Source organism: Alexandromys fortis, unplaced genomic scaffold, assembly GCF_014885135.2.
Source record: "Alexandromys fortis isolate MF-2015 unplaced genomic scaffold, M_Fortis_MF-2015_v1.1 scaffold_458, whole genome shotgun sequence".
Taxonomy (NCBI): domain Eukaryota; kingdom Metazoa; phylum Chordata; class Mammalia; order Rodentia; family Cricetidae; genus Alexandromys; species Alexandromys fortis.
In genome coordinates this window covers 139,692-166,669 of record NW_026068426.1, presented here as the reverse complement: position 1 = coordinate 166,669, position 26,978 = coordinate 139,692, and the positions used below count along the sequence as shown (strand labels likewise).

Below are 26,978 nucleotides of genomic sequence, written 5' to 3'. Positions count from 1 at the left end.
TTCGTGGAGCTGTAAACCATGTAAGAAATAACCCATGTGTGGTCTTAGTCAGTGCCCAGCACGCAGGAAGACCTCCATCAATGCCTTTGTGGTGGTGACCACAATCCTGCCCATCCGTTCCAACCTGGAATCGAGGCTGGTCTCTGCTATCTCTTAATCACGGGAGGCAGCACCCATTTAAGGATGCAGCTGGAACAGATCAGTCAGAGCAAAGAACTGGGTGCAGAGTCTACACTAGTCAGGAAGTATCAAGAGAGGAGTGAAATGCATAGCAGGTAGTGAAGGGGCTCCAGCACTCTGGGTAGGAACTTTCAGCTTATGTTAAGACAGAAGGACCTAGCATCCCCAACGGGAAAGGCCATGTGGAAACTAACTGTTTATTTTGTGTTTCTTTTGTAGGATGTCAGACTCAACCAGAGCAAGTAAGGTCCTTTCTATTCCTGCCTTCTTTATATGCATCCTGAAGACACTGCAATCCATCTGTTCCCTTGTGGATGGCTACCCAGAAACACACTGTGGCCTCTTGTTCTCCACTAACAGCTCAAAATCAGTAAACAGATGGGTTGAAACTAGGCCTTGTAGCTCATGCCTTTAATCCCAGCACTTGGGAAGCTGAGGTGGAGGGTTCATTGTGAGTTTGAGGCAAGCCTGGGTTACAGAGACCCTATCTTCAAAGTAACTAAATAAGTAGGTATGTTGGCTTTTGAGACATACTTTCCCCCCATCAAAGCAGTTATATATAAAAACCATGGCTTTAGAATGATCCAGATTTTTAAAAAATTACTTGCATTCTATGTCTAGGGGCATTTTGTCTGCAAATACGTCTGTTGCATTCTATGTGTAGGGGCATTTTGTCTACAAACACGCCTGCATACCGTGTACATGTCTGGTGCCAGAGGAAACGAGAGGAGGCTGGCAGATCCCCTAAAACTAGAATTGTTGTGAGCCACCCTGTATATGCTGGGCACCAAACTCAGCTGTTTGGCATGTCCAGCTCCAAGAAGTTAACATTAATCCATGAATTTACTGATGTTTTAGCACCTAAGGCCATTTGAAAGTGTCTCCAAATGTGCTTCTCAAAGAATGTTAGAACCGAGTCGAGAAGGACGCAGTGAGTCTTACAATGTGATGGGGAGCTGAGGGGAGATTGGCTAAGTCACATAGTCAATGAGTAATGAGACTGAAATGAACAAGAACCAGGGCTTTTCACACACACACAAATAAAATGAAGTACTTTATTTGTAGAATTTAAGTTTGATTTCCAACTTGTTTGCAGGTATGAGACAAAGACTTTTGTGAGTCCAGAGGCCATTTCCTCTGATCTTGCTAAGAAGATCCGAAACCTCCACAGGAAAATACTTGGCCTCCCAAAGATGATGAGGACATTCTCAGGTAAAGGGAATCTCCTACCCTTCCATTTGTCTCTATCTTTCCCCATCTTCAAAACCCGGTTCAAACCACCAAGCAGGCCTGTAATGTTAGCACCAGGGAGACTGAGGCAGGAGGATCTCAAGTTTCAGGCCAGCCTGGACTACACAGTGAAACTCAAACAAAAATCAGCAAACAGCTTGGGTCAAGCATCTTTCCTCCCCCAGAAACTCCCACAAGACCCCGCTCTACTGAGGGAGTAAGGATAGAGACACTAGGCTGAGAGTCCAGGAAAATGAGGCAGTTTCTCTTCTGCCCTTGCCCTCACACGGTAGCCAGAACACCCTCCCCTTGGAAGTACTTGTAAGAGACAGCAAGTCTCACAGTTCTTTCTCTTTCTTCTTTCCTCAGAAAACTTGACGCACCATTTGGAAACAGATTCAGGTAATCAGCAAGGGCTGGGGAGGGGGCTCCACCCCACTTGTCCATCGCACCCACGGCCACACACAGCAATGAAATGTGCTCACTGGACCCTGACTGCTTGGGGTCTCGGGACTATTAAGCCTTTTCTCTCCACCATAAAATGTAAACAATAACAATCTACACTAGGAATCCATATGAGGATTAAATAAATTAATGTGTACAGAGCTCAGCACAGTACTGGACACAGTGACTGATGAATGTTGTCAGTTACCTACATAGTCGTCCAAAACACGTACTAAGCCCCAAGTTTTGCCTAGAATTATGCTACAATCGCTGTAAATTTGAACTAATATTGTATATTTTTTAAAAAAAAAACTAGCATTTTGCTGGGGGTGGTGGCACACGGCTATAATCCCAGAACTAGAGGCAATCAGATTGACTGCTGCAAGTTCGAGGTCAGCCTGAGCTTCTGAGTTAGTTCCAGGCCAGCCTTAGCTACTGACACTCTTTCTGGGGATGGGGTGGGCTCTAGGGCTGTACTAATAACTTTCTACTAGAGCTTGCTTGCCGAGAATGCATAAAGTCCCAGTACCACAAAAAAAAGGTGCTGAGAGGGGAGAGAGGGAGGAACAAAAATAACATTAACTTTCAAATTGGAGCTTAATTGTTCCTACATGCACCTGCCTGTTCTTACATCGATCCCTACTTCTTTAACTTAGTGTAGAAACGCCATCCAGACACCTGGTTAAAATACAGGCTCTTGTTTGGGTGGCCTATGGTGGGGCTCAAGATTGCCTTTTTACGAGGTCCCAGGCACTGCACTGTAGCCTGGCCACCTCACTTTAATAAGAAGCAAATTCTCAGGCAGAGATGTCACATCTGTCCTCCAGAAATAGAGGCCTAAGAAGCAGGCAGCATGGACGATACTCCATCCTGGAAGTCCTCGTGTGAGGTCACTGTGAACCCTCAGACCACAAACCCGAGCCTGAATGTAAGTTGCACCACGGGAGTGGGCGCCGAGATGGCCAGGATGTGGGCGAGCAGGCCATAGATACCAAGGACAGTGACTGAATGCTCTTGAGGCTCTTGCTCCAGCTGGCCAGTACCCACCTGTCCTGAACCGGGGGACACAGCTGTCCTTCATTGTGCAGACATGGCCTTGGACTACCTTGGAAACATCCCATACTAGAGCACCAATGGTCCTCTCTCTCTATTCCTACCTCACCTGGAAAACAAGTTCCTGCCTGACTTTGAATGACCAAGGTGGAGTCAGGAAGTGTGGCCGAGACCCCAGCAGCCTGGAACCCAGCTCTGTCGCTAGCCTTCAAAAGTGGGATTGGAATTTATTGTCTTGGAGTCTTGTATAGCGGTTTTTAATCTGTGTTAAGTACACTCGGCTTCCTGCAGTTCTATTCGAGTGAAGAGCCAGAGGCAGGCAAGGAAGGCTACACCAGTAAGCTATGAGTCAACGGGATTCAGAAGAGGAAAAACAAAAGAAAACAAAAACCTGTAAAAGCTTCAAAGTGATCAGTGTAGGGAAGCCAGGACTCTGTTTGGCTTGCATTAATTTATAGTGGCTTTTGGACACAAAAACTGGATACACTTCGGGGCCTCATCAACTCTGGGTGGACCCCAAAGCCCTTTCAGGTCATTTGTACAGGTCTTCAATGTCTTAATAAAGTATGTTACCCACAGGCCTATGTGTTTTGTATCTAATCTATCTATTGTGACTACTTCAAGCTAGGACTGGCAAGAGTCTACAGTTCTGATGGTCAAGGCCTCTGAACGATCCTCTGTTAAATGACTGGTTCCCAAGGTGGGCTGTGCTCTGGAAGGGGACTATGGGAGCCTGGTTCACTGTCTCCCAATTGATGAGATGTGACTCTGTCAAGCATGCCTGCCAGGATATGTTGATGACAGACACCAAAAGCACTGAGACCTATGATCATGGACTGCACCTTCGGAACTCTGAGCCAAGATAAACCTTTTTCTAGGTTGCCTCAGATGCCTGTAAAACAAATTTTTCCTTTCCCTAGGTGCAGCAGCATATAAGCCTTTAAATCTCACCCAGAGTCTGAGGCCAGCCATGTCTACATAGTGAGTTCCAGGCTACGGAGGGTTACATATTGAGATCCTGTCCAGTCCCTTAATTTTATGTATGTATATAAGTTCCATGTGTGTGTGCACGCACGCATGTGAGCATTCAAATGTACCATTCAGAGTGTAACGTGCTAGTACGTGGAGTAAATAAAGGTACAGATAAGACTTTCAGATCCCTCTGTAAAACAGAAACGGGCCACTGAGAAAGATCACGAGGCAGAGTGCCCCACGGGAATTCTGAACGACAGGAGCTTAAGGCAGTGAAGCAATCCTCTGACATTCTGAAGGAAAACTATTTTGAATAATCCTATAGTGAATCCCTCCAGTGTACAAGTGAGATAAACAGTTTAGATACTGAAGATTTAAAAAAAAAAAAAATTCACCTTCCACACTCACCTCAGGAAGTTTTAGATAATGTCTGAACAAAACACAGTAAACGGGGGGAGGAAACACGGGGCCCAGAACCAGGACCATGGTTGGGGATCAGCTGAGTAGTGCTTGCCTAAGATGCATGAGACCTTGGGTTCAGTCCCCTGCACTGTATAAACTAGGCATAGTGGAACCTACCTGAAACCTCAGAATTTAGAAGGTAGAGGCTGTAAGACTAAGGACCATCTTCAGCCACCTAAGGAGACTGTGCCTAGCCTGGGCTAGAGGCCTTGGTGGGAAAATCCTGGAACTTCCCGTCTAACAACAAAAGGGGATCTAAAAAGCTGTGCACAGAGGGGGCAATGGATGAGTCAGGTTCAAGGTCACTTCAGAGGCATCAAGATAAAGCTGGAGACAGCACCGGAGGACTGTCTTGAGATTTCTGACCATTGAAAAGAACTTGTAGTTTGTTTAGTCATAAAGACACAAGAAATGAATTAAAAGAGAAGGAAGAGAAGATGATTAATTCCAGGAAGTAAAAGGTGGCGAGGGAGCCACCGGGCGTTACTAGTGGCTCAGGCAGCAGGTGATACAAAGTGTTCAGTCTTGAGACAGTGGTGACTCTGCTGTCACCAAGACTGAGTGTCTGGGAGCAGTCTCTCAAGAGCAAAGAGGAGCTGAACAGTCGGACAGGAAGAGGAAATGTGGAATGTTTAAGGATAAAAAGAGGGGCACCGTGTTGGCTAACTGTGGACAGTGGTGACTGAACAAAGGTGCTGGTGTTGGGTCAGCACGCGCACCCCTCACAGTAGATTCCTCGTGATCCTGTCTTCCCTCTCCAGTCCAGCTCCTAAGACAGTGACTCTGGACACTACTTGGTGCCAACAACAGAGACTTAAAGCTGTCCAGAGACACTAGCTGGAGACCCGAGGCAGGGGTAGTTCTGATATCAGTGTTCTTAGATCACTGATCAAGAGCAAGATGTTGGGATTGTTGTGGAAAATCCCTTCACAAGGACTACTCTGCAGAGGTAAATTATTAACCACCTGCTCAGCTCTGGGTTTGGAGGCCATGAGCTCTGCTAACTACACCAGGGGATGATCCACCAGCACTCAGGACACAAACTCACACAGCCTTGGAAACTTGAGTGGGTCTGGACTATGTTCATTCTCGTTTCTTCAGATACTTAACTCTAGTGGGGTAGGAAAAGTGAGGTTAAGAAGCCAAGGAAAGTAGGCAAGAACGGTTTGGGAAGAGGAACCTCAAGTTTGAGGACAGCAAAAAGGTTTCAGATGTCACTCAATACCTAGTAGCACTGGACAACTGAACCAGAAAATGACGCTGAAGCTGCCCCTACTCAACAGAGAACAGAGTCAAGACAAATGGATGCTCAGGATGGAGGGGGTCATTTGGTCTTCAGAGCAGGAGATCCCAGAGGAAATGGGCAGGGGGGGGGTGTGAAGTTAGAACAAGAAATACAGACGGAGTGACAGGGCTGAGAGAGCTTGGCCATGGCAGTAGGGACATGGGTGCGATTGGACGTGATGCCCCTCAACTCTCCTCTTCCTGCTGCTCTGGCCAAGAAAGTTCCTCCTTCACACAGTTTTGGGATCCCACAGAAAGGAAGCTTCCAGAGGTATGGGATCCAGGCAACCTTCTTCATCTCAAGAGTCCTTGAATCTCAGAGAACTGCAGATTCTGTTGTGTAGCCTAGGCAGGTTCTGGAATTCAGGGTCTCAGCGTGAGGCGTGTTCCTGGCCACTTGAGCCACAGGAAGGGAACCAGACGCCGGGTGAAAGTGGCCGTGAAGGTATAAATGAGTTCCTGTGACTCTGCATTGGTGAATGTCACGGTGCCCCCTTCATAATCCAGGGCGATGCCCACTCTCCGGGGCCGCAGCACTGGGAAGAGCTGGGCCTCGGGGCTCGTGTTGGCCCAGATGCCTGAGGAGGAGAGCCGAAGGGCCCACACACCATCCTCTGGCCGCAGGGACAGGTCCCCTTTCCTCTTCATAGAGTCTTTGGCCACTCCCACCATGCAGCTTTCCAGAACTTCCTCCTCCTCTTCCTCTTCCTCCTCCTCTTCCTCCCCTAGTGATTCCTCATCCTCATCTGTTTCCCAGTCTTCATATCCATCCCCATAGCCAGCCTCCTCATCTTCTTCCTCCTCTTCCCCTTCTTCTTCTTCTTCCCCCTCCTCCTCATCGTCTGACCAGCCTTCTCGTTCCAACTCCACTTCCCAGTACACCTTGCCCCAGGTGAAGCCCTTGCTGCCCAACACCCCTGGCTCACAGTCAAACTGCTGGGGTTGCAGGCAATCACTCTGGTACTGGCTGGTATAGGTCACACACTTCCAGTCTTGTGAGAGCTGCAGGTACCCACTAGCCGACTGTGGGTCCAGGGTGACACTCACTGTGGGAAAGGGAGGAAGGAATAGTGTCAACGGCGGGCTGGGAAGGGGCAACCACTGTCCATAGAGTCAGTGCTGCCTCACTGCACAACCCAAAGAGTACTGTGAAGGGTGTGCCCTAGAGGCACTCTGCACACACCTCTGGCCTGGGCTTCCATAGCTGTTCAAGGACCACGTGGTCGGGTAGAGGAGAAGTACTAGAAGTGTGACCTGTGATGTCAAAGCATCACCAATACTGTAGACTACACAGTAACCAGAAATGCAAGGCACGGGCCACCTCTGGGCGATACCAGAGGGGATTCCACAGCGGGGAGTGTTTTGTTTACTCACCCGTCTTATACTCCAAGTCTCTCAGCAGCTTGCCTAAGGAGGAAAAGGAAGATAGAAATGAGCTGCAGACTAGCAAACTCATGAACCTATTTCTTACTTGGTATTAATTACTGGACAGGGTTCCACTGGAGATCCCAAAGAGAGAAGATACAGATGCTAGAGCTCCTTGGAAGGATGAGATGGGAGAATACGGACGTGAGAAGCCAGGAAACCTCCAAGCCTGGTTTTGTCCCCAGTGCTTACCCTGGAACTGCCTCAGGCCTCGCTGCAGAGAGAGAAGTTTATCTGAGAATTCTCCTGCCTTCCTCCTAACCATGTGGGGGATGGCTTTCCCAATCCAGAACTTCTTCCGTGGGTACCTGGAAACATGACAGACACAACAACATCTGGTCATTTGGTTCTTCTTGCTACTCTGTCGGTGTCTGTGACAATTATAAAGCAAGCAGGAAAGTCTTGATTATCCCTAATCAAGAGACAGAAAAGCTGGTTAAAGACAAAACCAGGATATGAGGCCACCAGCAGATCCCACAAGTGAGCACTCTGTCTACAGAGCCATGCTTGGACTCTCCCGCTGGGCTTCAGGTGAAGACAGTGAGCCTAGTCGGATGGAGAAAGAACAGCCTCTAGGCTTCACTTTCTTTTTTAAGATTTATTTTATTTATTATGTATACAGTGCTCTGTCTGCATGCTTTCCTGCAGTCAGAAGAGGGCACCAGATTTCATTACAGATGGTTGGGAGTATGTGGTTGCTGGGAATTGAACTCAGGACCCCTGGAGGAACAGTCAATGCTTTTAACCTCTGAGCCATTTCTCCAACTCCAAGACTATGCTTTCTTACAGGCTGTGGGATGAAACAAGGGCTGCCTTGCCTATCACTCCCCATCATTTACAAGGACCATGGTCACAGAAATAGGAGAGTAACAATGAGCAAAGGAAACTCTTACCTGTTGGCAAAGTCCTTGCTGTCCTGCAAAGGAAGAAAATGCAAGCACCAAAGTGAATTAAGTAGAACTGCATCCATAAGTCAACACCATATAACAGGCAGGCACACAACAGCAAACAAAATATACATGGCTTCCTCCCCTAGGGAGCCGACAGTCAAGAGGGGCTAGAAAACCAACAATGGGCTGGAGGATGGCTCAGTGGTTAAGAGCACTGGCTGCTCTTCCAGAGGATCCAGGTTCGATTCTCAGCACCCACATGCAGCTCACTACCATCTACAACTCCAGGTTCAGGGAACCCAGTGCCTTCTTCTGGCTTCCACAGGCACCAAGTATACAAGTGTGTACAGACATACACTGATGTAAAAACACCCATACACATCATAAAATAAAATGAGCAAACAACACAAGGGCAGAAATGACCAGAGGTGGCAAGTGACCTGGCTCCAAGGAGACACTCCAGCTAAGGTTTGAAGAATGATAAAGTACTGGCCGGGTGCAGACTGATAAGAAATGGGAAAGGATTCAGAGAGGAGGCAGGGCCAGATCACAGCAGGCAGGATGAGGTGACGGTGGCGAATTTTACTCTACGCACACTGGGATAAATGGCAACTATCCCTAGCACCCATTCCCTGACCTCCCCGCTTTTAAACATGTGTGTGTGTGTATGTGTGTGTGTGTGTGCGTGTGTGAGATACCGCAATGTATGTACATGGAGGTCAAAGGACAACTTGGGGGAGTCGGTGCTCCTTCCACCATGTGGGTTCTGTAGGTTGATCGCAGGTGACCAGGCTTGGTAGCCAGTGCCTTTTCCTGCTAAGCCATGTTACATGTCCTTTCTCCTCTTTATAATACTAAACTCCTTAAGTTCTGGCATGACATGTGACCAGTCAAGAAACTACATTTCCCACATTCCCTACAATGAAGTCTGGTCATGTGACTAAGTCCCAATGGGATGCAGGGGGGAAAAGACCAAGACTTCTTGCTCTTTAAAAAAAAAAAAAAAAATTGCTTTCTAGTTCCTTTCCTCTCATTGGTTGAACTTTGAACAGCGATTGCACGGCTGAGAACAATACCCCCCAAGACTAGACAGCGGCAAATAAACCAAGTCTTAGACGACCTCATGGATGTCTCTAGACTCACACCTCTGAACTGCTATGAAGACAAAGGAACTTCTGCTCTGTATGAGCAATTGGGCAGCAGCTAGCAGAGACCCTAGGTGGCCAGTCACTTGGCTGCTCCTTGGCAAGTGGTGGTAGAAGGTGATGGGAACAGGGGAGGTCACCCTGGAGGCCGCTGTGGTTACCCTGGTGGTCATTGTGGTCACCCTGGTGGTCATTGTGGTCACCCTGGTGGCCGCTGTGGAACAGGGAGCTGGAGACGGCAGCAGGGGACACAAGAGAGAAGCTGGGCATCCCATGACTGTTCTAGAGCAACCCAGTGGATATGCTGGCCGAGGATCACTAAGGACAGGCACCCTGTGCAGGAGGAAGACAGTGGTGCTGTCTGCACGAGGGGAAGACACGCAGGACAGCGAGGGTGGGAACATCTCGTGAGGTGTTGCTTTGCTGAGCCTGAAGCCTTCACCGTTCTCTGTGTTGACTGATTTTCACCTTCCTTTGACTCCACAAACCTTTGCTAAGTGATTCCTTGTGCCAGGCAAGCACTGATCTACAAGTATGAAGTGAAGTAGCAATAAAAAAAGAGACATCCCTACCTGTGTAGAGCAGGCATCCTAGCAGAGGGAAGCAGACAAGAGAGGAAGAAAAAAAAATCAACATAAAAAAATATATAACACCATGTTGTGTTAGTGACAGGTGCTAGGGGAGTCAGAGAGTGAAGGGGGATGGGCAGGGGACAGGCTGGCTTCTCAGGGAGGTACAATTTGGAAAACAAATGCAATCGTCAAACTGTGGTGGTTAAGGACTTGTTCCAGAAGGCTGAGGGGCTCTGCTCCGGGGAAACCCAAATACAGACAAAATCTGCTAACACCAGCATCCTGTGTTGTGTTTTTAAACAGAAACCCCTATTTTCCCTCCTCAGCACTCTCCACCATGGGAGTTTCGGGGGCAGAGCCCCGAGGTACAGACTGGGGCTTCTGCATAGGAGCTACCCCAGGGTGGATCAGGGGAAATACTCTCTAGACAGACACCCTGGTGACACACCCCAGCACACTCAGCTGCTCCACTCACAACTCATATTTACACACCACACATGGACGGGCTGCTGGGAACCTGATGTGCTCCTTGAAGGGAAAGGAAGGAGTGGAGGGAGACAAGTGACCTAGAGTCTAAAGAAATCTAGAGAAGAGGCAATGCCTATCTTAGGTATAAAGGAAGGAGACAGGGGAACCTGGGACAAAGAGACAAAGTACAAAGCCTGGGGGCGGATACCTGGCTAAATTGGACCTCATTCCTAATCTGCCCCAGGGCCTGGTCCAGCCAGCCCTTTTACCTGAGGCTCAGTGTGCCACAAAGAGAGGCCTCCTGTTTATGCAGCCTGTGTTAGGGACCAGGCCTCCTGTTTATGCAGCCTGTGTTAGGGACTGGCGTCACTGTCTCTCGCCCCCGGCTACTGATGTGCCTTTGCCGTTGGCCTGGAATCCCGTTTCCTAGAGACCTTTGTGTGTCTCCGCTGGCGGAAAGGGTCATTACCTCAAACCACGGAGTCAGAGTCAGAGGAACCGAGCAGATGGCCCCTTTCTTGGCTTATAAGGGAAGGAGGAAGAGGTGTACCAGTGCAATCTGACAGCCTGCTCTCCCTGCGTGTCCTGAGGCACCTCTCATACGTGTCAATCTGTTCTCTAGGAGGATGCCCCAGTGTCCACAAGAAACCTCCCATCTATCTATCTTCCTTCTTCACTTGGCCTCCCTTTAGATGCACTTCGGGATCCTGGCAGCCACAGCTCAACCTTGCCTCATCTCCAGAGCCATATATGGCATCTACCACTAAGTACCTACCTCAGCCACATCTATAATCCCAGGACTCAGAAGGCTGAGACAGGAAGACTGATGTGGGATTACCTCTGTATGCTATTAATATGTTTTATTACCATTGGTTATTAAAGAAGCTGATTTGGCCAATGGTTTAGCAGAGTAAAGACAGGCAGGAAATCTGAACAGAGATTTAGAGAGAAAGCAGACAAAGTCAGGGAGACTCCACATAGCTGCTGAAAGAGAAAGATGCCAGCCGCCAGGTGACAGGCCACAGTCTCGTGGCGATGCACAGATTGATAGAAATGGGTTAAATTAAGATGTAAGAGTTACCTAAAAATATGCCTAAATGATTGGTCAAACAGTGCTGTAATTAATATTGTTTCTGTGTTATTATTTGGGTCTGGGCAGTTGGGAAACGAATGAGCAGTCTCTGCCACAGAGGACTGCCTTTAATTTCAGGACAGATACTAGGATATAGTAAGACTGTCTCAAAAACAACAAATATGTGTCTTGTTACAAGGCGGGCTTGGTGGAGGAAAGATGATAACAGAGACCTTCAGTTCTAAGGCACTGTAAGATTTCTTAGACACTTTTTGCTGCAGATGATGCTGACTTTTCTAAAGTGATACCAGGTCAGTGTTTAAGCTCATGTGGAGTAGACAAGGAGGATAAGACTACCATACCCATTTATTTATTTTAGACAGTAAAACTGAGGACCCAGGAGGAGGAATTTCCTCAAAAGCCAGGTTCCCACTCGGGCCCTGGGCCTCTCACCTGCATTAGCTCCGCAGCAGGCTGCCGTGCCTTGCCCTCCAGCTCGGAGATGACAAGAGTCAACCGGCCAAGCTCACTGACGCCCCGGGTCTTGAACTTCTCTCTGCCCTCGGTGAGGAGCTGCTCCAGGGTGGCCAGCTGGTCTAGCAGGTGCTGCTCCCGCTTCTTTAGAAACTGGTGGCCTTGCTTAAACTCCGCCACGATGTACTGCCTCTGCTCCTGCAGCTTCGTCTGCAAGGGCAAGGGGTGGGTATGTGTGTGTCATAGGAACTGGGGCCCACTTGATCCTCTGGGGACTCCTAGTCCTTGAGTAGAAAGTCACTGGGTGGGGGCTGGAGAGATAGCTCAGTGGTTAAGAGCATTGCCTGCTCTTCCAAAGGTCCTGAGTTCAATTCCCAGCAACCACATGGTGGCTCACAACACCATCTGTAATGAGGTCTGGTGCTCTCTTCTGGCCTGCAGACACACATACAGATAGACTATTGTATACATAAAAAATAAATAAATATTAAAAAAAAAAAAAGAAAGAAAGCCACGGGGTGCTCCTGGCTCTACTGTCTTCTCTTTACGACTTATCAGTCAGCCTATTTCCCTCACCGCTCTCAAAGCCAACCCTGCCTGACGGCTCTGTCACAGCCTGTTCTAGCTGACCAGCGTGTCCTGGAGCAAAAGGTAGCCAGTGTGTCCCACTGATGACACTTCACCCTTCTAGATAGTATCCAAATGCCTCTTTCAGGAAGCTCTGCGTGAGGGATGACTTCTATGCTCTATTTTTCCCCCTCCAGCATCTCTTCTACTCTGGACACACTAACTGTACCCTATCCCTCCCATGTGGGGCTGAACTGCGAGTCCAGGGACCAAGTCCTGTCCTGTGGCTGGAGTCTGCCTGAGTCCTCAGTCCCTCTTGGTAGATGAGGGTGTCCAAGCACACCAGGTCCTAGAGGCCCTTTGTGGACTTGAGTTCTCTCTAGCTTTACTCTCTCTTCACTGCCTGACCACACACTGCTAGGCCTGACCCCAGAACCCCTCCATTGCCCATTTTCCCAACACACACACACTCCCCCAAGACTGGACCCACCTATCAGCTGTCCCTCCAGACCTGTCTAAGCGAGAACACACAATGTGCTACCTACCAGTCTTCCGTACTGTCCTAGACAGCCTCAGTCAGGGCTGCTCAGACCGTCCTTGTCCCTTTCCTCTGCCCTGAAGCTGGCATCCCCTCCCAAACACCCCTAGCTGCTTCTCTACTCAGGAAATCACATCTTCACCCTTAGAGCACAAAGTCAGGTTCCTCAGCTCCTGCAGGGACAGGGCAGGCCAACCTTCCCCATATTTGTGCTAGCTCCAGCTGGCCTGAAGCCAGCCTAGCACCCATACTTCCAAAGCACTCCTAGAAACACTTCCCACCTTCCTGGTCCCTCCCTGGAACACGCATCGCCTCTCAGCCACGACTTCCACGTACCAGCGCAGCCAGAATATCAGCTTCTCCCTTGGCCTGAAAGCCCTGGATTTTTTCTCTGTCTCTCCTGAGGGTGTTCAGGTGGTTCAGGATTTTCTCCTGGGGAAAGACAAGCAGTGGAGAGATGAGTGTCCTGAGCTGTGGCCGGCGGCGACACCAGACAGGCCCGGGGACTCACCCTGTGAGGCAGGGCGGCCTTCTCCACCAGGACGGCCGTGTGGGGTCGGTGCTCGCGGGACTCGCGGCACATCACACACAGCAGCTTGCCGTCGTCCTCACAGTAGTAGTGCAGCTTTTCCTGGTGCCGTTCACACAGCTTCACTTCCTGCGGCTCTCGGGCCAGCTCTCCCGGCTGCCTGCCGGAGTCCACCTTCAGCCGCTCAATGTTCTCCACCAGACTGGCGAGCTGCCACACGGGCCGGATGTTCTCCTTCTTGAAGGGCTTCTTGCAGAGCGGACAAACTGGGCGGCTCCCGGATATGGGGCGGATATCACCTGTGCAGCTGCGGCAGAAGACATGGCCACAGTCGATGGTCACCGGGTCCCGCAGATAATCCAGGCAGATGGAGCAGGTCACCTCCTCCTCCAGGCTCCTCAAGGGGGCAGAGGCTGCCATTGTGCTCTTAGCTTGGGGGCGGGGCGGTCTCTGTTCCCTGGCAGGGTTTGTCTTCCTCAGAGACCAGACCTGAAATCAAGATCAGATCTCAGCAAAAGGAGAAAGAGCTGCAACCCTGCCCAGGATTGTCCAAGCTGAGATCACAAGGGAGCCAGGAACGGAGGAATCTTCTGTGGCCATTCTGGGCTGTGCAGGCAAGGCCTTTCTAGGGACACAGAAGCTCAGCCTTCACAGCTCCAGCCTTCTTCCTACCCCTGTGACAACCGAGGTCATTTGAGTATTTTGAACCTCAGTTTATCCATAAACTGGAAAGAAAGAGAGAGGCCTACCGGGGATTCTAAGCAGGCGATACAGAAGAATTCTGCTGGGAACACTAAGCATAGGCCTGGTTCCTAGAAGGAAATCAGGGAGAGAACCCAGACGCCTGGCTCCTCGGTCCTCTGGATGAATTCTAGGAGCTGGAACTGGAAGTGGCACCAGGAATGCAGGGTCCTGCCTCACTTATGATACACAATGCCCATGCTGGGTAGGGAAGCTGGCTCTGCTATGGACACAGGGAAGGTTTTACAGTGCTGGGACAGCGACACTAACACTAATGGGTACAGTGAGAGCCCTCAACAGAGCTCAGCAGACTTTACAGAGCTCAGAGACGGTAAACACACAGACATACATAGACATAATGACTACAGCCCACTTGGCCCACGGAGACAATGCAATGTTGATTCCCTAGGGATCTGGTGTGAAGACACATAAGCGTGCTCCGCAGGGGACAGAACTATACAAACATGAGGATTATACTGCAGAGAATATGAACCAAAACACCCTGGTTTAGACCTGTGTGGCTCTTTAAAAAATTTTTTAAAAGTACATACCAACTTGAAATGAAATTCAACTGGCAAATTAAGATGGATCAAGTCCCCAGAATGTTAGCAGAAATGTTAACGGAGTTAACGGTGTCTGAGCTAATCCCTTGGTTTGCTTTTGAGGGCCAACCAGTGTTCTCAGTTTAACACACTGCAGCGGGCTTGACAATAGGGAAGGAAATGGAACTGTGGGGCTCCCAGACGCCTTTTCTAGCCACTTATAGAATAGCCTGGAAGTTTAAAAGCCAGGCCAGCTTTCTGTTATTTTTGTTTGTTTGCTGGAGAGAAGGGGGTAGCTCTAAGGACAGAATTTACAATTTCCTAGGAAGAGCTCAGCTACGAGTCCTCTTTTTCACATAAAATATGGCGCCCTCACCACGAGAGCCCACATTAAGCCAGTTCACGCTGGGCCCAGTGGGTCTTTAGATCTTTTAAGCTGAATGAAAACTATGCTGTCCATTATAGTTAACACCGCAGGGCTTACAGATCACTGGGTAATCGCTGCAGAAGGGTTAACAGAATCAGATACTCAGACGTAGCCAAGACAGCACCTGATCAGTATTGTTTAGAATCAGTGAGGCCCCCTTGGGGCTTCAAGGGAGTGGGGAGACAATAAGAACTCAGCAGCTGCCACTATAACAACCCAAACATCACTAGACGTCAAGGCCGGTTTGGGGCAGTCCCTACAATGCCACAGTGAATTATTTCCTATTGCCTCACTTTCGGAGAGACCCAGTGCTTGGTTACCTTAACCAAGCAACCAAGCCGGTCATCACTAAACAGGAACAATCCAGCACAGGCTGGTGAGGAACTTTACATGTTAAGCACCATCACCTGGGGCTGGAGAGGCGCCTCAGTTGTTAAAAGCCTTGCTGCTCTTCTGGAGGTCTCAGGTTCGATATTCCTAGCACCCATATGGCAGCTCACAACTGTGTGTGGCTCCAATTCCAGGGAATGTGACAACCTGCCTCTCCAGACATATGGTGTGCCGACAAAATTACAGGCAAAATAACACACACACACACACACACACACAGGAAATAAAGTTAAGTGAAAACAAACACTATCATCCACGAAGCTTTCTTGCCAAAAATATATTTGACTTCAGTGACCGTAATCAAGCCTTCAGATTTAACTTCCAGTTTATGGAAAAATAGGCAATTTTATCACAGAGAAGTTGCTACTAGCACCAAGTTAAACCACACCATGGGGAAACAACCAGACAAATCCAGAACTGGGGCAGTCACAGATCAACTGGTCTTTTTAAAAAGACCAGGGTAGAGATAGCGAGATGGCGTGGAGGTAAAGGCATCTGCTGCCAAGACTGACAACTAGGATCCCCAAGATAAAAGGGAGGAGCCCGTTCCTGCAAGCCGTGCATATACAGAGAGACAGAGAGAGAGAGAGAGAGCAATAAAAACTAAAAAAGATCACAGTAACAGCAAGCAAGCACAAAAGATAAATCTATCCTGGATTCTGGCTTCAAAACGTAGTTATAACAACACTTCAGGGACTATCAAGAAAGATTTAAATGGAAATAATCTCAATGGCACTTAGCAATAGTTTCACAGTACAGTTTATGAAAACCTCTGCTTTCCAGCAATAGATGCTACAATATTTAGAGTTTTGTAACTACAATTCACATTGAAATGGTTTCATAAAACTATACAAAAAATTGGGGGGGGGAGACAAAGGTTATGGCTTTCTGTTGCATTAAGAAGGTCTGTGACCACCAGAAATTTTTTTTTTTTTTTTTTTTTTTGACCACCAGAATTGTTGAAACCAGAGTACTGAAAACCTAACCAATGCTCTACTGAACTAATGCTTGGGTCAGAACAACCAAAATCCATGTTAACTGTTCAGAGTCTTGTTTCTAGGTCACCATAACCTGACTGACTACAAAAGACTCCTCTTTGTGTTCTATGTAAAATGCAAGGTATAAACTCAAAAACGTGAATAATCCAGGCTCAAAGTTCAGGTTCTAGAATCCCATAACTAGGTGACCAACAATTCTGGGGCAATGGAATCTGCCATTTAAATGTGCTATTTCACACACACAGGCTTGGCCCTGCTAACCACTATGCCAAAGGGCTCAGAGCTAGGAGGCAATCCCGGTGCCAAAACTTAGGCCCGATCCACGCCGCTTCCTTACCCCAGCACACCGTGAACCGGGGCCTGAGAGCAGCTCCTCTGATCGACAGCCAGATGAGCTCAGCTATGCAGAAGGCCGCGTGCATTCTTCAGATCTGGCTGAATGCACGCTGGACTTCCCTACAGGCTGGCTCGAGCACTCCTGCTAAGACAGCACTTTTTGCTTTTCAGTGACTGAGCTCAAGCTTGCATAATTAAGGGGAAAAAACGCTGGGGGCGAGGGGAAGAAGGGAGGAAGGTCCGAGGAAGACCACACCCATTCCCATATTTTATTCTGTCAGCTCAAATTCAAACCACCCTTCACAAAATCTTGTGCTCGCTTGACGAGGCAGAATCTCGACACTGAGTAGCTCAGGCTGGCTTCGAATGCGCTCTCTCCTCCTGCCTTTGCCTCCTGAGAACTGGGATCACAGCCGTGGGCCTCTGCTGCGATTCTAAAAATATCTTTCCCAGGTAACTACGTTCCCCCATTTTATCATATACACCTCGACCGTGTTCTCTCTGATCACCTCCGCAATAAGATGCAAACATTATCCACCCCTCCATGCCTGGCTCCAGACAGAAAGAAACCATAGAAAGCTAGAGTCACGAAAATCACCTTAAGTGAACCGTGCACATCTTGTTTTTTATTGGCCATCTGACACAACCTAGTGTCACCTGCAAGACGGAGCCTCAGTTGGAGAACTGCCTAAATGAGACGCGTGGGCACGTCTGTGAGGCACAGCTTTAATTGTTTACTGATAGAGGAGGGCCCAGCACACTGTGGACAATGTTTTCCTAGGCACAGTCTGAGGCTGAGCATAAGTGAGTGAGCTAATAGGTACTGTTCCTTTAAATTCTTGCATTCCTGCACCGACTTCCCTCGATGATGGAGCATGACCTGGAAATTCAAGCTGAAATAAATTCTTTCCTCAAGTTGCTGTGGTTAGACTGTTTTACCACAGCAGCAGAAAAGCAAATTAGGAAAGTTCGCCACCACTCCCTGCTCAAAGGAGAGTTCTGAATCCACAGGAAGATATGGCCTATTACCTTCTGCCTAGAGCCATATGCACCCCTGCTCCTGGAGCACCGGATCTCCAGCCCCTCCAGTGAGTCAGAAATCAGCTACAGTTCCACAGAAGCAAGGAGATGCCACAAAAAAGGCCTGCAGTATCCCGACATACCGTCCACCGCTGAGTCTCCTTCTGGCCCTTTACAAAGTTGAGGCTCTCATAAATATAGAACCTGCTACACAGGGGGGGGGGAGAGGGGACGGGACACACGGGACGACACACTGTCATTTCTGGCAACGCAGTGTGGATCCTGGGCACGATTCTCGGCTGTGAGAATCACTGAGTTGCACACACTCTGAAGAAGTGTTACTGTGAAGGTCCACACCTCCCAGGCAGAGGCTTTGGCTCTTGCTCCCACCCCTGCCCTGGCCCAGTTTGGAAGGGAATGTATCCAAGCTCCGGCCCCACAATTCTTCACAGCCACAATTTTTGCATTAGGTGCTAAATCCCCCTCCCCCACCTGTGGTTTCTTCTGCCCCACACCTAGCACCTTACTTCCTGCTTCCTCAAACTCCTATGAGCCAGAGAGAGCTCCTAGAAGACAATGAATCCCCGGGTGCGGACTACAGTACCCAGAGAGGCAAGTAGAGGTCTGACACTCAGGTATTCTTTCAATTACCCCAGCAGTTCCTCAAACATGTCCCTGGGTCTCCCAACAGGAGTCCCTTTTTCCTGTCATCCCAGAATACTTAGCTAAGGGCTCCATACAATGTGAGACCCCACTTACACGTTCACAGCTTACAGTTAAGGCCTATTTCTCAATCTAAATTAAGTAAATTCTTCCAGAGGTAAATATCAGCTAGCTATCTCGAACAAACCCGGAGAGGTTAGACTTCAGGGCAAAAAGCAATTGATCTGGCTATGTGAACCGGAAAAATGGCTACCCCACCCCCACCCCCAGCTACCAAATGTGACGTTGCCCAATATTATAGCCCTAGTCACAGCTCGGGGCTGGATACCAGGCTGCCCTGGGAATCCTGGGGACCACAGTCCAAGCCACTTACGCCACCAGGGCAAGGAGCTGACCAGGTTCACTACAGCGGAAACTCGCACAGGGCTCAGATGCAGCTGCCAGCTGAGAGGTCAACAAGACAAAGGTTTAAAATACCCAGTTCTACAACTGACCTCCTGTGTGTGGCCCTGCTTTAGGAAAAAAATAGCAAGTTTTCTGGGTTTGTGATTGGAAATTTGTCTCCTATCTCTTGCCTATGACATTCCCAGAAGACATCTGTGCTCTGTACCAGGAATTACCCATCAACTGGATCGCTGGTTTTGGTTAAAAATGTTTGGTTAAAAAAACAACAAATTGGGCGGTGGTGGTGCACGCCTTTAATCCCAGCACTCGGGAGGCAGAGGCAGGCGGATCTCTGTGAGTTCGAGGCCAGCCTGGTCTACAAGAGCTAGTTCCAGGACAGGAACCAAAAAGCTACAGAGATACCCTGTCTCGAAAATAAAAATAAATAAATAAATAAATAAATAAATAAATAAATAAATAAATAAATAAATAAATAAATAAATAAATAAATAAATAAATAAAATTAAAAAAAAAAACAACAAATTGACAAAAAAAAAAAAAAAAAAAAAACACAAAAACTCCCAAGTGGATCCAAATGTCTGTCAGAGATGGGGATTCTTGCCCAACTATTAATTACAAGCAGAAAAGGTAGGTTAGAGCCTTGGCTTGGTTTGCCAAATGGCAGAGATAATGAGAGGAGGCCCTTCTCAGCCTAGAGGTCCTTCCACCTCTCACTGCAAAGTGAACATCCTGGGGAGTCATGTGAGGGGAGAGGCTGGACAGACCAGAGGGAAAGAAAGGGTGGTGGGGTGCTGATCTGAGCTATAAATAGGGTGGGATACAGGGGCTGAGCAGAGGAGGTCAGAGAAGTCGGAAACAGATTCTGAAAGAGCTGGCCACACTTAGGAATTCTGGAATCGGGCTGGAGAGATGGCTCAGTGGTTAAGAGCATTGCCTGCTCTTCCAAAAGTCCTGAGTTCAATTCCCAGCAACCACATGGTGGCTTACAACCATCTGGAATGAGGTCTGGTGCCCTCTTCTGGCCTGCAGACATACACACAGACAGAATATTATATACATAATAAATAAATAAATATTAAAAAAAAAGAATTCTGGAATCTAGCTGAGCGTGGTGGCACACACCCGTCAGCCCAGCACTGGAAGGCTTAAGCAGGATGATGGGCACACATACAAGGTTAACCTGGGTTACACGGCAAGACCCCGTCTCAGGACAGTAACAGAAACGACTCCTGGAAGTCTCTCTCTCCCCGGCTGGACTTGTATAACTGCTGTTCTCTCAGTCCCAGCTCAGTCAGATAAAGAGTTCTGATTTTCATCCCAGCATTCTCGGGAAACCACTGAGGGTTTAAGTATGATGTACTGAGCGTCTACAATGCTTCAAGAACTGAGGCTACACAGGGAACAAAAGAGGCATTCCTTGCCATCTAGAAGGATCTCTCTAGTGGCTGCAGCAAGCAGATTCAACATCAGGGACTATACACACACACACACACACACACACACACACACACATATCACCTCTCACCTCGGCTGGCGCTACTCCAATTACGATGGTCGTCTTCCTTTTTGCCTCTCCAACACACTCAGCTTAGCGTGAAGTGCCAATGTGCTTCACTGGTGAAACGCCCCCAAATGCTTTCTGGTACCCCAGGGATAAAGTCAAAAATCTTCAAAAATCTTTCCCTTCCTTTTCCTCTGAGAGCGTCCTGTGGACCCAGGCCTACTCCTGTCTCCCAGCTCAACTTTCCGCCACTCCCACCTGTAACTCCATCTCCATCAGAAGTGAAACCACGCTCCCACCCCGCCCTCATACTGATTCTTCCTGCCTTTTCACTTTTGACTCCTTTTCCTGCGGAGTTCTCAGCTGAACACCTCCCCCTCTGGCAACGTCTCTGTCGTCAGCTCACAGAAGACAAGGTTCATTCCGGGAAGGTTCGGGAACTGGGCGAGGAAATGGCTGCAGAGGAATTAACTTACTATAACGGTGATAATCACTCCTGTCTCTCCCCTTCTACCCCCCACCACCGCACTGCCTGGTTTTCCGTTTCAAAGAATGGAATCACAAGTCCAGACAGCCCATTCAGTTTTTACCAACAGGGCAGTGGGGTTCACTCTTGTTACTGAGCTGATTTTGCTCATTTTCACTGCAGCTCTGTTTGTACTTCTGGTGGCCAGAAACACCATCCCTGTGACCCTACGTGCACACACACAGGCACACACAGGCACACGGACAGACCCTCGATTTTACTAGAAAGGTCCAAGTTGTTTCCAAAGCAACGGTGGTGATGTACGCTCCCACCAACCAGCTCCACAGACTCACCAACACCTGGCACCACCATCTTTACAAATCTGAATCTCAGCATGTGTAACATGAAAAGAGAAGAGGAAAACAGAGAGAGAGGAGAGAGAGAGAGAGAGATACAGAGCAAGGAATTTGAAAGAGGCCAAAGATACTGTGCTCTTCGATCCACTAGCAAAAGTAGTTTAAAGTTTACCCTCTGGTTATAGGGGGGGGGCTACTTTCCTTCCCCTCCACCCCCCCCATAGTAACTTTCTCTCCAGTTCATTTCTGGGGGGTCCATGCTTAGGGTGGAGCTCTCCCTCAGTTCCAGACTGAAGGGGAAAACATCAGTATATTAACAACCCACACCCTTTGGTTCAGGGAAAAACACAAGTCCATTGCAAGTCACAAGGAGACCTAGCTGGGAAAGGGGAAAAGTCTAGTGATTTCTCAGGAACCGGGAAGAGGTAAAGTCATTTGGTTTGCAGCTCCTGCTGCACAGACAGATTGCTAATCTCTTGAGAAATAACCCGGTCTAGGGAGATGAAGGGGGAAGCATCAGCACCTTTTCAAATCCTGTGCCCAAACTTAGCCCTACCCTGAAACCCGCCAGCTCAATAAACCCTCTCTCTGCCCTTCCAGCTTGGACTTGTCTGTCATATTTTGTTTTTAAGGGGTGGGGAACCTGCTGTAAACCAAGAGGGCTGAAATACACACAACACCAGCCAACTGACCGAGACAGTCGAGCACACAGAACACAAGAGACCTCCAGCCTGCTCTGGAGCATCACAGGTCCTCCTGTGGCTCCTAGAATTCTGAGCAGGGAACCCAAGCCTCTCCTTCTACCATCTGCAGACACTCAATCAAAGCCTGTACCACAGAGTCCTAGTAAGTCACCTGGGATTGCACCTGGCCTCAGCCACCCTGTTGAGAAGAACAAGGCTAGAGTCTTGACTTTCCTGGGCTTCCATACCACCGCGAAGAAATAAAGGTGTGGATCACGGAGCCATTCACAAAACAAACTGACAGTAAGGTTCGGCAGGTGTACCAGCACATTTAATGTGAAGTATAAAGGCACTGCTATTATTAGCAGCAACCAAAGCAGGATAAAAATGGCTGACATTTGGGGAGAATAGGTACTCTGAGTTTTCACAAGTTGGCTATCAGGCAGGAAAGGGCCAGTTCATCAGTGTAGCAGGGGTTAGCTGTTTTAGAACTATAGTGGCATTTCAATCGTATTTTAATAAATAAAGCTTGCCTGACGATCGGGAGAGTAAAACAGCCACACTAGTCAGCCTTCCAGGTGTGTGATAACACACACCTTTAATCCCAGTAGACACACTAGTTGCCATAGAAACTGGGCAGTGCACGCTTTTAATCCCAGCCCTAGAGAGGATTATAAAACGGGAAGAAACAGCTCTCAGACAGTCTCATTCTGAGATTCCTGGAGGCAGGACCGCTATTTCAAAAAGGTCAAGGTTAGAGCCAGTGACTGTTTTGCTTTTCAGATTTTCAGGTTGAACCCCAATTTCTCTCTCTGGGTTTTTAATTAATTGTGCTTCATAGAACAAAGTCTCATCTGTTCCATTCTAACCTCAAACTTGCCAGGTAGTCAGTCAAGGCTGATCTTACACCCCTGATCGTCCTTTCCTTACCTCCCCAATGACGGGACTCCAAGAGGGTGCCACCCTACCCAGCTACACCAGTGTTTCTGACATTACAAATGGTGGCTTCCTCATCCTCAAGGACGGGCCGCTTTCCTATTCTGTGTATATAGAAAGAGGAGGCAGAGTAAAACTACCCCAGTCCAGGCTACTGTTCCTAGTCTGTACTGTAGATGGGAGACCTTGGGGCACAGGGATCACAAACAGGAGGTACGGCACTGCAGCACACAACTTTAATGCTGGGAGGCAGGGACAGAGGCAGGGAGATCTCTGAACTCCTGGCCAGCTTGGTCTACAGCTAGGAATCTAGTGAGTCTCAAAAATCAATCACAAATGGAACTGGTAACTCAAAATCCACCCATGGGTAAGTGTGGCGAGGATTCGTATAGTGGGGGCAGAGCATTCAAGGAAGCTATAAAGAGTTACTATTTTTCATCAAAGCTGAGACACCTATAATATATCCTAGCATCTCTGATCAATGTCACACACCATTTAACTACTTAACAAATATCATTAACATTTAGCAAATATTGCCAGATGATGGTGGCGCATGCCTTTAATTCCCAGCACTTGGGAGGCAGAGGCAGGCGGATCTCTGTGAGTTCGAGGCCAACTTGGTCTACAGGATCGGGATCAAAGGTGCGTGTCTTCCTACTTAACGGTCCTGACTAGAAGTGGATTGACTCACTTCAAGCTAAGAGATGGCTCAGGGGGTAAAGGCTCCTACCACCTGACTTAAACCCCACGTGATGGAAGGAAGAGAACCAACTCTTGAAAGTTGTTCTCTGACCTGGACACACACCATGGTGTATGTGCCCATTCACACACTAAATAAACTCCTCTGGGGGGAGCGGGGATCTGGCCCAAATTTACACTTTCAGCCCCCAATCCTGTTTCCTCTTGCACAGTTCCCCAGAGTAAGAACATCACATAGGGAGAGGCCCTTCACGTCCCACACTCCTTCCCTGTCCTTGTACACTCTGCTCTCTCCACCCAGCTTAGCCTTGAATAAAACTGTCCCCTATTTCTCTCCTTCTGTACTTCTATGACAACACTATCACTCTGCTTTAGTGGATATGTTTTTGGTAAGGGGTGGGTATTCTCAGACAATCAGAATGTGAACATAAGAGTCATAGATCTTTTTACCTCCAGTAGCTGGCACAAATCAGAGAATCATGTCCATAAAATGCCATTCCCATATTCGAGACCTACGAGCTTCTCTGCTCCCAATTTTCTTGAAACTCTGACTCCCACTTCACAAACCTACTTCAGCAGCAGGACCTGAGTATTAGGCGTCGTCTGCCACATCACCCAGATTTTCCTCCTACCCGCCCCTCTCGGGGAAGGCCAGTCTCCAAAATTCCACTCCCATCAGTCCGGCCAACGTCTACTTCATCCTAAAGGCCAATCTTAAACTAACCCTTTGTATTTTACAGACAACTTCTTCCCATGGATTTGCTATTATGGTCCTGGGAGTGTAAGTCGGACGCCACCTCCAGAAGCCTTAACCCAAAAGGTTCCACTTGAGTTAAGTTTGCAGCGTTCCGTGGTAACGTCCAGTCCTGCTTGTTATTCTCTTGTAGAAAGTAACAAGCCAGTCACTACCCCTTGTGCCTCAAGTTTCCCTAACTCTTTTTTTTTTTTCTGAGACAGGCTCTCACTATGCCTCTTTGGCTGGCCTGCCATTCACTATATAGATCAGGGTGGCCTCGGAGATCAGCCGGCCTCTGCCTTGTCAATCATCATTCCAGCTGGCAAGGCCCATCTTCCTGACAGCTTCCTCTTCTTCAAACTGCTTGTCAGCACGTGTGCCGTGTGCCTGCAGCGTTCGGAGGAGGGTGCTGGATGGTTAAGAGCCACATAAATGCTGAAAACTAAACCTAGGTCCTCTGAACGAGCAACAAGTCCAGTTATCCACAGATCCAACTCTCCGGGCCCGGCTTTCTCTATCTCTTGACAAGAGGAAATTGTTTGGCCAAGTTTCCCAACTTGTTTGAAGTTTGAAAGGTCACATAAAAAAATGTCTGAATGTTCAAAAAGCACCATTAAAAGAGGAAGGATACAGAGGCAAGAGTCAAAGCTGCACCAATCTGAGCAACAAAACAAAGCACTACTGAACTATAATCCAATGTCTAAAACCAACACCTGCATGTCCATACTGATATAAATAAATGGACGAATAAATTAATGAGGGGACACATTTCACGTACAGAATTTAAAATTCATAACTCCCTAATTCCTCCGATGAGCAGAGCCGTATTTGGACTTCCTTCCAAATAATACGGTATGCAAAGGAAGAAAAAAACACAACGCAGAACTTGACACTGTAGAAAACCAACACACAGTCAGCTGGTGAGCAGGTCAGCATCATCATAAATCTCGACAGTATGACATCCCTGCTAAGGTGTTCTGAATACGGCAACCTAATTCCATCCTTTTACCATATAAACCCAGCTGTAAGAGTAGGACATAAAATAAGAGGGTACAAATACACGTACAGTTTACATCGTAATACGCCTCAAAGGCTGTTTCTCGCATCGGCACTACTGTAAAACAGGACAAACTTTAAGCACTGGTTCTCTTTAGGACACAGAGAACATCACAGAAGGGGACAGCGGGACTCTGAAGGATTCCTCTCTCTCTCTCTTGCTTCCTGGCTATCACGAGAGTAGTTTCGTCCCACTGTAGACTCCGTACTATGGGCTGCCTCAGCACAGGCCCAGATCAACAGGCACCAATGGATCATAGATTAGAACCTCCAAAAGTGTGAGCCAAAATAAACCGTTCTCTTAGTGGGTTAATTGTCTGAGGTATCCGTCACAAAATATCTCCCCAAACTTTGAGAGTTCACATAGACAAAGTCTAAAAATTGTCAGAGCCAACCAAATGCAATGCGGTGAGACCCGGATGAGAACACGGAGGGATAAGTATTTGCTTAAAAAGGAAATGTGGATAAATATACCGGGGGCTTTGGCCAATAGTAACGTGTAAGATGGTAAGGGGTCAGTTGGAGGCTACACAGAACTCTACAGATTGTTCTCCCATGTTTCTGTACATCGACAACCGTTTCAAAAAACAAAGTTATTAAAAATCGCAACCAGGCACCCTAGCAGACGCCTGGTAATCTCTGTAATCTAAGCACTCAGGAGGCAGAGGGTAATGTGGGCTGCCATGGCCACTTTCAGACCGTCTTCGGATACAGGTAACATCCTGTCTCGATAATAACAACAACAACAAATCATATTAATAAAGTTGCAACTTTAAAAACATTAATGAAAGCTTGCTTTTAGAAAAGGCGTTTTGTCTTTCATTTTTTTAACTTGGGAGGAACGCTCTAGGGATCAAGACAACAAGAGGTTCAGGCATGCATGAACGCATGTCATTCTTCCTTTTTTTGAAGCGCACACACACACTGTCAAAATCTGGAATGCACTAGAAATCTTTAAGTGTCTCCTTCCATTCTCTCCAAAAAGTTAAATTTATACACTTTTTAATCCTTTTTTTTTTTCTTTTTTCGGCCTTCGACACACGGTTTCTCTCTGTAGTCCTGGCTATCCTAGAACTCACTCTTGTAGAACAGGCTGGCCTTGAACTCGGATTCCGTCTTCCTCTGTATCTGTCTCCCAAGTGCTGGGATTAAAGGCATCACCACCTTTTTATCCTAAATCTAATTAGTAAATCATCAGGGATAATACACAGCTCCAGGTACAAGTGGCTAAGCTAATTTACTCTGAAAATTAAAGAAATAAATAAATAAATAAATAAATAAATAAGGACTTGCCTTTGGTCATTCAAGACTCCAAGCCACCAGGTAGACCGTCATCCGGGTCCCGCTCACTTCTCGATCTTGGTTCTAGAAGAGACTGAAGTAAGTCTGGGCTGGACCTGAAGAGCAATGAACACAGCGAGCTCAAGGCGAAAGGCCCAGAAGCGAGCTGGGGACGCGGCGGGCACCCGAGCTCGCCGTCCCGCGCGCCCGGGCCTGTTCCAGCTCTGCCTTGGGCCCGCGGCCGCCTTCGCCGTCCCCACCCGGGTCGCGCGGCAGAGCCGCCGTGTCTCACCGGTGCAGGTCGCATTCAGCCGCGCCACGCTCCGGGCCCGGTCACTCCTCTCGGTCTAGCTGATCGGGGCATAGCGAGCAGCAAGCACCACGAGCACCCCGCCCAGCAATCTCCCGGCGCCCGGTGCCCTCCACCGAGATTTCTT

The 26,978-nt window shown here is 48.2% G+C and overlaps 2 protein-coding genes and 1 non-coding gene across 9 annotated transcripts in view; 2 read left to right on the top strand and 1 right to left on the bottom strand.

The window, feature by feature from the left end:
* Trim15 (tripartite motif containing 15) overlaps positions 1 to 2,828 on the top strand; it is a 6,376-nt gene extending 3,548 nt beyond the window's left edge. The window contains exons 4-7 of one of the 3 annotated variants that reach the window (XM_050133283.1): positions 400 to 422; positions 1,277 to 1,392; positions 1,780 to 1,812; positions 2,682 to 2,828. In XM_050133283.1, the coding sequence (XP_049989240.1) occupies positions 400 to 422; positions 1,277 to 1,392; positions 1,780 to 1,812; positions 2,682 to 2,695 (186 nt within the window). In that variant the 3' untranslated portion in view covers positions 2,696 to 2,828. Of the gene's footprint in view, positions 1 to 399; positions 423 to 1,276; positions 2,212 to 2,681 lie in introns of those variants that run through there. The other 2 variants (XM_050133282.1, XM_050133281.1) reach the window with 2 other exon arrangements.
* Positions 2,161 to 26,978, bottom strand: Trim26 (tripartite motif containing 26). Of its 5 annotated transcripts, none has more exons than XM_050133268.1 (10): positions 26,834 to 26,978; positions 26,554 to 26,657; positions 13,288 to 13,794; positions 13,113 to 13,208; positions 11,651 to 11,881; positions 9,658 to 9,675; positions 7,944 to 7,966; positions 7,243 to 7,358; positions 7,000 to 7,032; positions 2,161 to 6,671 (listed from the first exon to the last, which is right to left on the bottom strand). In XM_050133268.1, exons 3-10 carry the CDS (start codon positions 13,723 to 13,725, stop codon positions 5,989 to 5,991), a joined length of 1,638 nt encoding a protein of 545 aa, XP_049989225.1. In that variant the 5' UTR covers positions 13,726 to 13,794; positions 26,554 to 26,657; positions 26,834 to 26,978; the 3' UTR covers positions 2,161 to 5,988. The 5 variants fall into 5 exon arrangements, with proteins under 5 accessions (XP_049989225.1, XP_049989224.1, XP_049989228.1 ...); XM_050133267.1 differs by having other exon boundaries at positions 26,554 to 26,625; positions 26,834 to 26,959; XM_050133271.1 differs by lacking the exon at positions 9,658 to 9,675 and having other exon boundaries at positions 26,554 to 26,625; positions 26,834 to 26,959.
* LOC126495680 (small nucleolar RNA SNORA51) lies at positions 22,837 to 22,958 on the top strand. The gene has a single exon (XR_007590211.1). It is a non-coding gene; the product is annotated as a small nucleolar RNA SNORA51 (small nucleolar RNA).

Bases quoted from the DNA above. Each gene is read 5' to 3' on its own strand.
- Trim26 (XM_050133268.1), bottom strand. From the start codon at position 13,725: ATGGCAGCCTCTGCCCCCTTGAGGAGCCTGGAGGAGGAGGTGACCTGC. The intron at 13,209-13,287 runs GTGAGTCCCCGG...GTCTTTCCCCAG, and splicing joins AGGCCGCCCTGCCTCACAGG to GAGAAAATCCTGAACCACCT. The intron at 11,882-13,112 runs GTACGTGGAAGT...TTGCCCTTGCAG, and splicing joins CTGATATTCTGGCTGCGCTG to ACGAAGCTGCAGGAGCAGAG.